Below are 11144 nucleotides of genomic sequence, written 5' to 3' on the forward strand. Positions count from 1 at the left end.
ATAGAAAATTTTATCTTTACTGTAAATCTTCACTGTAAATGATACACAAGGTTAAAATAAACCTTGAGAATTGTTTTATTATACAAAAGCATTTAAGGAAAAATTCATGTTAAGGTTGTCATTTAACCCATTACGCGATATACACGCCTAGAAAATTTTGGACTGGTGAGAGGCTATAAATGACCCAGATTGATCATAAGGTAACATGTAACCAACTATGAAAAGCATTTCACTCTATCTCAATCCATTGCAGAAGTTGCAACACTTAAAAATCAATTTTGATGGAAAAAATCAACGCAAAATAGTGATTTTTGGCAATTTTGAGATGTCCCCTCGTTGCCATGGTAACAGAAAATTTAAGCCTGAGCATGTTGTTGCAAGGGCAATGGTCCAGTCAACATTTGTGCCAAGTTTGATTAGTGTTGAAGCAGTTTTTATAGTATTATAGCAACTTGAACTTGTAACGGGAGACTTTTCAATGAAAACAGCCATTTTTCACAAAATGCTCATGAAGTAATGGGTTAAGTAAATAATGCTGATTCAGCTAAAATATTAATCTAATGATATAAATGTAAGTATTTAAGGATCATTTGTAAATACTGTATTAGTAAATATATTATTCCTAATTTCATAAATAAAACACCTAGAAAATTACTAGAAAATTAGTCAGTCACTAACAAAAACAACAAAATGCTATAAAATTGTCACTACTTTGAGTAAGTCATAAAGTAAATCAAATATAAGTGCACTTGCACATGACATGATACATAAATATTGTAGATAAGTAGAAAAAAATCCCCTATAAAACAAACAAGCAAGATCAGTGATCACATGTGTCACCTGATGATAGCCAATTGCATGTTGCAGCTATTGTGTAGCAAGAAACACAAAAATCATGAACAGGGCAAATCATGATTTTTATTCAAAAATCATTAAACCTGAAAACTTGTGTAATATTCCCAAATACTTGAACCATTACTGGGTCAAAATCATTGAACCTGGAAATATCGACAATATGCATGATTAGACTTGGTACTGATCATTCCTTTTAAGTTTGGATGAAACTGCACGGAGAAGTCCAGACAAGTTTTGTGACATACAGACAGACGGACAGGTGGAGGAGAAGTGATGCCTATATGTTGCCGCTATTCTGTAGCAGGTGACACAACAAGAGCTGTCAGAAGGACAGCGCGCTCGACTTTTTTAGTGCTTGCCTATAAAACAAAACTTTGACAGTTAAGGGCACACAAGACTTTAACTAGGAATTTCTAAGTACAAATCAAGAAACATTTTCACAGAGTTATCTTCTCTTGCTTACAGATAGGTCTCATGATGGCACATAAGAACTCCAACTTCCAAAGTAATATCTCAAATGGTTAAGTCAACAAGTGGACAAGAATGAAAATTTTAACTGAGTTTCTAAGTCAAAAAGGGCCATAATTCAAATAAAATCCTTAACAGAATTACCTTTCTCCTGCCCATGTTTTGGGACCATGATGGTAAACAAGTATTCCAACTTTCAATTTAATATCTCAACCAGTTCAGTCAAAAAGTTGACTGGTACAAAAAAGTTAACCAAGATTCTAAGTCGATAAAAGGCCTTAATTTTTAAAACAAATCCCTGACAGAGTTACCTTCTCTTGCGTACAGATGGGGGTAATGATGTGAAATAGCATTAAAAGTTTCAAAGCAATATCTCAAAGGGTTAAGGCAATAAGTGGATTTTACCCATATTCAATGTATTTTCTAAGTCAAAAAGGGGCATAATTCTGTCAAAAAACCTTGACAGAGTTATGTCCTCTTGTCTGTTGATGAAGGTCGTGATGGTAAACAAGTATGGTCAGTTTCAAAGCAATACCTCCAATGGTTTTGAAATAAAGTGAGGTGGTACAAAAAACTTAACCAAGCTCAATACACTTTCTAAGTCAAAAAAGGGCCATAATTCTGTCAAAAACCTTGACAGAGTTATGTACTCCTGTCTGTAGATGGAGGTTATGATGGTGAACAAGTATGGTAAGTTTCAAAGCCATACTTGTAATACTTCTGAAATAAAGTGGGGTGGTACGAAAAACTTAACCAAGGTGTGACGCCAACGCCGACGCCGACGCCGACGCCGACGCCGACGCCGGGGCGAGTAGGATAGCTCCCCTTTTCATAGAAAAGTCGAGCTAAAAATCAATCAAACAACAGGTTTCAGTTTTTCACTATTATTAATATCTTGATATTGAAGTTTTTCTTCACTCATGTGACTTAATCAACATTGATATTTGAGCATTTCTTACCAAAAAGTTATTTAATTTTTTTTTGTATTATATATTACAAGCAAAACACATCTGAATGACTGTAGAATAAAGATAACCTGTGTAAAACAACATACATTTACTCAACTCTTCTAAACATAAATTGAAGTAACTTAAATGAATAAATTCAATTAACAAAAAAACAACAACAAAAAAACAAACATAAAAACAACACATTCTTACATAGCAAAACATAGATAAGCTGCACAGTGATAACAAAAATAAAGCCTGAAATATCTGAATATTTAGACATAAATGAGCCGCAACATGAAAAAACCAACATAATGCGTTTGCGACCAGCATGGATCCAGAGCAGCCTGCGCATCTGCACAGTCTGATCAGGATCCATGCTGGTCGCTTACAAACCCTTTTAAAAGTAGAGAAACTGATAGCGAACAGCATGGATCCTGATCAGACTGTGCGCATGCGCAGGCTGGTCTGGATCCATGCTGGTCGCAAACCCATTACGTTAGTTTTGTCGTGACGCTGCTCAAATCACAACTAGGAAGTACTGTATATAGTACCACCCTTATCACAGAGAGAAGTTACAATTTACATGTCAATAAAAAACATACATATGTACAATAATTTCTAAATTCAGACAATTCGTATTAACTTTGCCTTCATTTAAGTACAGACATCATTCTTTTTTTTTGTGGGACACTTTCACACATTATAAGTAGATACAGTTGTTTATGAAAGCACCGACTTAAAACCTGAAGAATGTATATTGAAACCTGTGGTTGACATGTGTTTGTCTGAAAATTTATTCATAATTCAAAAATAAGAATGTACACATTATCTCTTAAAAGAAATCATTTCAAACAGCAAAGTTTTTTGTAGGGATGGCAATGAGTTACTGGTTAATTTAATGCTCGAACTTAAGTTCTAGTATAGATGTATCGGTAATCAAAATTGATACTTGAGTACACATACTTTCAACAAAAAAAGAACCTCTTAATCTTAACATCATGGATACTATTTCACCAACAAGTTAAAATTGAAACACCATAAAATGTTCACCTATATAAAGTAATTGTATCACAGGTAAAGCCTTGCCATTTGTGTACAACATCAATACAGTTAACATATCAATGTAAGTAAAACTATAAACAGATGCATAAAGATTCTTATATACCATACAAACCTTCAAAACAATGAACTCACAAAACCATTGATAAAAAGGATTCAAAAGAAATTAACATCTTAAAGCGATTTCATAGGACATATTTTCTTTTTTCTTTCTAAATATCTTTATTCTTTCTAAGTAACAAAATAGCATGAAATAGGCTCTGATAAAATTATTTTCCCGACTTTCTTTTAATATGCAAATTTATTTCATTAAAAACATCTATATTGCAAGAAATTTGAAACAGTGTAAAAAGTACTTGTTTAAAAAATTACAAAAAAGACTAAATTTTGAACATACTTGAAGACAAATCAATACAATAAATAATTGTGACTACATTTTCAGTTTTGATTCACCAGGAACAACATATTTATATTGTATGAAAAATATTTCATATTCATGTATATATAAAACTAAACAACATAATGTTAAAAAGAGCCAAGTTTGAATCTTTGAGACTTGGTATCACCACAGCTGTTCTTCTGTCCTCCCTCGTGAAAGCTATGTGTATTTAGAGTTGGCACTGGAGAATAATTTGTAATACCAGAACTTTATCTGCATGACCGTGTCCGAGAAGAAATAACCAACATTTGTACATGTTGATGGTGATTGTAGTCTGCAGAACAAATAAATGCCAAGAAGGAACAGGACAAACAACAAAATAAAAAAGAAACACAGGAGCACAAAGCGGGCACATTTCTCCTCTGAAATAAAAGAAAGACAACAAAACATGTTAGTACAGCTTAAAAACAAATGCCAAAATATCATACAGATACTTAGAAATGTCACTGTAAGACTGTGTCTGGCCACAAAATATTAAAGACTTGGAGTTACAGTAACATGAAAATTACTTATATTACTGGGTACTATTGTTTCTTAACAGTTTTTTTGTCAATGGCTGAAACAATATGAATCTAAAGCTGACTACAAACAATTGCAGACAATTGACTGTCTATCAATTATTTCAATGTTGACTGTTAATGAATTGGTTTAATGACGAATCAAAAGGCCATCCATCATACTTGTATACTAATATGAGCATATGAAATAAACTGTCTCTACAATTTGATACATACCTCTATCAAGCTCGGCATCTGAAGGCACTTGTGATTCATCAAACCTAACCTTCTTTTCTCTGTCACCTACAACAGAAGTATAGTTTAGAATTAAAGTTTGTGTAATAATGCCAAGCTATATTACATATATCTCAGCATGCTAGCAGTAACACTGACATGTCTAAAGCATAAGAACCAAGTATGACTAGTGTCTACATGTACTTAATTGTACTACTGGCTTCATTTTTTAATGTTTGATATTGAACAGTCTTAAATCAGCTTCCATTTTATATCTGGCCATGTCCCATTACAAAATTCTTGCAACAATTAAGTCAAGTAAGTTTAAACAGATAGATAACATTTATCATTCTGATAAGCATGCCATTTTTTCATTGTTTAAATTTCTAATGATTAGCATGTTTTGCATTTCAATCCCATAAAACATAACAATCAAGAATACTTCCAATTATTACCCTAAGATTCAAGCAAACTTTACATCTCCTTTGAAACAAAAATTTATCTGTAAAATCTAAAATTTAACAATGGAATAAATAAAATGATAACAGTAAAACTTGTCTTTATAAAAAAAATTACTTTCCCTTTCACTCAAGCGATAATAACTTTTACACCAAACATTATATTAATTTCTCACCTTCAGTATTCTTTCTTTTTCTCAATATTGAGGTAGGTTCAGGAGTGTCTGCTGGAGTTGTCTCCCATGACACAGTAGGGGAGGTAATATCTGGTTCCCCAGACTTGGCATATTTACTCATTGATTCTGCAACAAACAAAAAAGAAAAACACTTTCTTAAAAACATATATTTATAAATATAGGCTTTTGTGTGTACATCATATTAGCTCAGTCAAGAGTTTCCTCTCTTTTCAATAAATGCTATGATCCAAGTCATTTTTATTATCACCATCTTTAATGATCAATTGTAAAATGTTTGATTACAAACAAATTACAATATAATCTTATATCATTACCATAAAAAAATTTCCTTGTATTTAAAAAGGAAGAAAAATTAATAACAGTTAAAAACAGGAGGTAAAATCTAATGTAGCCAGCAATTATTTTGTTTTCTTCACTAATTTTGTATCAAACAAGCTTAAATCTCTCCCAACAAATCAATCAAATGTTAAAATACCCTAAATATTGTGCCTCCTTTAAACTATTAATTCATTTCATATAAATTGTTGTAATATAACATATTGTTGTACTTTTTTTAAAAATTATATGACAGATAATAATAGCTTAAAGGACTTACTTCAATGTTATAATAATGTCTCTAACTATAAATGAAACTATAAAATTTGATCAGAAAATGATCAAAGTTGTTTTTTTATCAAGAAAGGACCAAGGTTTTCAAACTAAACAGTGTTAAAATGGCACTATCAAATATCAAAATAACATAGAATTAGAGCTGCCATAGAAGTGAGGAAAACCCCAACCTTCATCATGTATAGGATTTATAAAGCGACACAAGTTGTCAGACATTAATTTTGACCTTTACGGGTGACCTTGATCATAAGCCAGCACAAAGCCAGCATAGGTTTTGCACATTGCCTTGTAGAGGGAAAAACTTGAGCCAAGTTTAAAGAAAATCATTCTTCTGGTATATGACTTATATAGCAAACATGTAACTGTCTGATATTTGACCTTGAGCCTGCACAGAAGTGGCATGGATTCTGCACACCATTTGTTTAGGTGAACATTTGAGCCAAGTTTGTAGAAAATCCTTCAAGTTCAAGGATTTCAGGATTAATAGAGTGGACACAATGGAGGTGGACAACTGACCTACCGACTGACTGATATGACAAAATGATTCTAGTATAGCCTCCTTAACATTATGTGGCAGAGGTACAAGAATTAGTAATGTTGAGTTGGACTAATGGAAAAAAGTAATATTGAGATGGAACTAACAAAACAATATGGAATTAGAAAGGTTGAAAGATAAGATAAGTATTTGCAAATTAATATGAGATAATAACGAACTTTCAATGAATTGGTTTTCATCATTTCTTACCTGTGTATTGAACTTTTCCAACCTCAGCATAGACTGTAGCAAAGAAATCAAGACTCTGTTGAACAAGGGGATTATTGTCACCATACACTTTCTGTCTTAACTTTGTACACTGTTCAAAATAAAACACAAAACATGTGTAACTTTGGGTATATTACATGCATTAAAGTGTTTCTTCGTGATGTAGGCCATTACTTAACCCTTAACCTGCTGAATTTTTTAAATAAACTTGTCCAGTTACCATTTTGGAACTGTCTATTATTATTTTTTGGGATATTAAGATAAAATCTGAAGTTGGTCAGACTGCATGTATGAGTAGGCTGGCCTGGCTCTATACTGGTGGCAAAGATTACTTTCACTATATCTTATTTCAATTTGCAAGCTTTTTACAATTTAAAATCAAACATTGTAAACTTAATTCTATAAACAATACTACAAACCAACGAGTATGACATGTTATCATAAATTTAACAACAATTAGATATGTAATTAATAGTCATGTCATGTCTTGAAGATGGTATATTTTATAGATAAGTGGCTGGACAAAAAACACTCAGCTTTTTAAAAGTCAATAGAGAGGCTTTTGGTTGAGGCACTTTTATTCTACACTCATACACAAGAGAGAACTACACACTTTAAAACATTTTAAGTTTTAACATATACATGTATCATACATGTATCTAAATAATTGTGAATATGTAAGGAGTCTTACCTTGCCTGCATATTCTAGTGCTAACTGTGGTCTGAAAGAGCATAGTAGATAGATTTAACTATAGACAGAAGAATATACAATGTATAGTCATATATACAATCTCTGATTTATGTTATCTTTAGATCCTTATTATCTAATAAATGAATACACTTACATGTGAGAATACAATGTGTTTGTCTGTTATAAACATATCAAGTTGTTGCCTTATCTTATCCTAGTTAAACATGTGACCTGTTTCAAACTTGTGTGAATATCTGGCAGAAAAATATCATATTCTTTTATATGTAATAATTAAAGCTTTGTAATTCAGTGTATTGAGTAAAATTAAAACAACTCACTGTTTTTCATCAAGACATAGTTTAGCAAGCTGCTCATATTCTGAGGCTCTGAGGGCATCAATATTAGTGTCAGCTGTATCACCAGCACCCTGCTTTGTTACTTCATCTAAATATATATGTTACTTCATCTAAATATATACTTCATTTCATCTAAATACACTATTTACTTCATCTAAACATACAAATAACTTCATATAAATACACTATTTACTTGAATACCAAGCTACTTCACTTAAATAACGTAACTTCATTTGAATACACAAGTTATTTCATTTAAATATAGAAGTTTCTTCATTTGAAAACACAAGCTATTTCATTTGAATTTACACAAGTAACTTCATTTGAATGCACAAGTTACTCCAATTAAAAATATGAAAGTTATAGGAGTTTTGCATAACTTTAAAATCTGAAGTTAATTTTATTAAGAAATTCATAAGAAACCATAAAATGAATGAACTTACTAAGATATGTTTTTATACTCTTTGATGATTGTTTTAAGATTCTTTAGTATTTCTTTTACTTGAAAGTGCTTTGTACTTGGTACAAATGTGAACATATTTGAGGATACAGTGGGAAGCAGTGGTTCAGTGGAAGGCCACATATTTAAGACTATGAGTTCAAAGTTCAAGTTCCAAGTTCAAATCCCATTAAGAACAATACTTATTTCCTTGAGCAAAAAATTCACTCCATATTGCTTCACTTTTTTCAATATGTATCACTATGGGTAGTTGGGAGGGCAGTATAAATCCATGGTGCCACATTGTGGGCTGCCTTTAGTAGAGAGAACAGCTTCCTAGGGATACCATTACCCACTGACCAGCAGAAAATTGTAAATTTGACTCGAAACTTGTACTTTACAGTGATTTACTTACCTATATGTTTCTGTAACTCTGTGTCATCTATGAGAACACTTTCATAATATAACTTCTCTGCCTGGATAAAACTGATTGCTTTATCAACTAGCATCTAAGTTAAGGAAAACTGGCTAACATTTTAATACCGAAACCTCCAAAAACAATCAAAATTACATGTTATAAGAGAAATGTGTTCAGTTTAAAACCACACAGACACTGTTAAGGAAATATGGTGATTTACTAGCTTTAATTAGTGAAGGAAGACTGCAGTGGAAATATTTTGAGTGCAATAGAGCATCTGGATACAGTCAATAACCCACAACTAGCCTATTACAAGATATGTCATATCAGCAAGTTCAATCCTTAATGAATGCTTTGTAAAGTAAATTAAACTAAATTACACAGCCTCTGAATCTAACATTTACATAGAAGTATATAACTTTTATGTTACAACAAAATAATGACTTAGCAATCAATTTAAGTGTATTATTTATGATGAGACAAAAGTTTTATCTGTAAAAGGATACATTCATCTCTACCATAATAGATATCACCAATCTGTAAATTAAAGAATATTCATCTGACATATAAACTGACCTTTAATTCAATCAAGCTAAGTCTATTTATTTTGTCTTGATCTACATCTCTGATATGGTAAGTGAAGACTGTGATAAATTATGTACATGGCAACAATACTAAATAAAGATAGTATAAATACCTTTATAAATAAAAAAATTATTCTATTTTAAGACATAAATGTAACATTGTTTCAGAAAATTAGAAAATAATATGAACCATGGAATCCAAAAACTATATAATCCTTTCAAAATAAATTTACAGTAAAATTCTATATTTCATAATACACAAAGTTTAGTGTTTTAATAGACATAGACACATTGTTTTAAATATATCTTGGCATATCATTTAGTTTTACTTACATTTCGCAAGCATTGAGGTAGCAATGCAAATCTTGAATTCTCTTTCAAACCGACGAGACATTTTAGATATCGTTTCAATGCTTCCACTTTTTTTCCTTCTTTATCCAGCTTCAAACCTTCTTCAAACATCTGGTTCCTACCAGCATCATCTAGAGCTGGTTCCTTGCTCAAATCTATATTCAATTCTGGGTAAAATAATTCACGTACATTATCAACAAACATATAATTACCATATGATAGTTTCTTGCTTTCAAACACTAACAGTGTATGTATAAAGGCATCTCCTAAAACTTTCATCATCATGCTTATAATGGTACCAAAATAATGATATAAAAATCCTTGTACTTTGCTGTAGATCTTATATGCTATTTCACACAATGACTAATTATTTATAGTGATTGTAAGTTTCAATATGAAGCAGTATCACATATTTAAAAAGCTAAACAGAATATTCTGTGATAAATCATTTAGTCTTTAAAACATCTGCTACAGACAACTATATTTTACTACATCAACTAGTATATAAACATTCAATTTAAGATGACCAATAAAACAGGGATATAACCAAGAATGACTACCAGTATCAAGATCTTTATCATCCAGATCCTATTTTTACCCCTTAAATTTAGAGATAACAGAAGCTGTTAACTTATCACATTATCATTGTGACTTTTAATTATTATACAGATAACACATCTGTCTTCATAATATTTCCTGTACCTTTAAACTTAAAACAGGACACTTATAATTGATAAAACAAGATTAAATCAGGAAATTTAGAACCCTTCAATTACCCACAGGCAGTAGTAGACACCAAGTGAGAGTTATAATATAAATACATAGATTGTATATTATTAAAGGTGTTAATAAAGTTAACCAATTTTACATGTTAAGTGTTTGACAAGTGCTAATTTATGTTATCTTAAGTGTGTCCTTAAATGATAACAAAACCACTTACTTGGCATACTACAAGAGAAGTACTTTGAATGGGCATCACAAATGGATATTGCAATATCAACTAACTGCATAGTAATAGAGGTGGACTTTACATTAGATTTGCAGTGAATAACTTCTTCAAAGGTCATCATTAAAGAGAAGTGTTTTCTGTCATGATTAAGGTAGAAGTTTACCCTCACTCATAAACAAACATTTCAAAAACTTAAACTAAAGACATATCATAAAAATGTATCAAGTATTTTATATCAGCTATTACATAACTTGAGAATAATGATGTCTGCTGACAAAGCTCATAGAACGTTGACTTATACCACAGCATTATATCATTGTTTTATCCACCTTTTTTGTGCATTAACAATTGCAGAAGCACACAAGCCTGCAGATCAAAGGATTTAATAAGTCTGACCACCCCTTCTGCAGATGTAAATGCATGAAAAAAGGTGCATTAGAAATAAATTACATAAAACCATACATCTGATTTGATAATTCCTTGTTTCAATTTTTGTTATAAATATAAAGAATTCAGTTAGTTATGCTTTTCACCTGCTTGTGCAATGTCACTTGACAGGTATGTTTTCATAATGAAACTACCTGGGCTGTCATTGCAGTAAGCTGTGTTTACATGGTGCCTTGATAATAATTTAATCATAAACCATCTTCTTTAAAAACAACAAAAAAATGGTTCAAATTATTTCATTCTTTTACATGCTTTAAGGTATCATATTTTGTAGCTTACTTAACTGCTTTCTTATACAAATACAAGATATAACTTATTAACAGCAAAAATTCAACTATACATGTAAATGTATATCTTTATATTACTCTATTGTTCATAAC

General features: G+C 31.1%; 1 protein-coding gene across 1 annotated transcript; it reads right to left on the reverse strand.

The window, feature by feature from the left end:
- Window positions 1–2191: 2191 nt before the first annotated feature.
- On the reverse strand, window positions 2192–11123 carry LOC132740238 (uncharacterized). Its single transcript, XM_060728101.1, has 9 exons — window positions 9351–11123; window positions 8940–8970; window positions 8431–8517; window positions 7559–7664; window positions 7221–7251; window positions 6512–6620; window positions 5137–5262; window positions 4506–4571; window positions 2192–4133 (listed from the first exon to the last, which is right to left on the reverse strand). Exons 1-9 carry the CDS (start codon window positions 9651–9653, stop codon window positions 3931–3933), a joined length of 1062 nt encoding a protein of 353 aa, XP_060584084.1. The 5' UTR covers window positions 9654–11123; the 3' UTR covers window positions 2192–3930.
- Between the last annotated feature and the right edge of the window lie 21 nt (window positions 11124–11144).

This window comes from Ruditapes philippinarum, unplaced genomic scaffold (assembly GCF_026571515.1).
Source record: "Ruditapes philippinarum isolate M1 unplaced genomic scaffold, ASM2657151v2 ctg2342_1_1_1_1, whole genome shotgun sequence".
Classification (NCBI taxonomy): Eukaryota; Metazoa; Mollusca; class Bivalvia; order Venerida; family Veneridae; genus Ruditapes; species Ruditapes philippinarum.

Coding starts and splice junctions, on each gene's coding strand:
- LOC132740238 (XM_060728101.1), bottom strand. CDS start 9,653: ATGATGATGAAAGTTTTAGGAGATGCCTTTATACATACACTGTTAGTG. Junction 8,971..9,350: donor TACCTCAATGCTTGCGAAAT/GTAAGTAAAACT, acceptor TTTAATTTACAG/ATTGGTGATATCTATTATGG. Junction 4,572..5,136: donor AAAAAGAAAGAATACTGAAG/GTGAGAAATTAA, acceptor CTTCTGTTGTAG/GTGACAGAGAAAAGAAGGTT.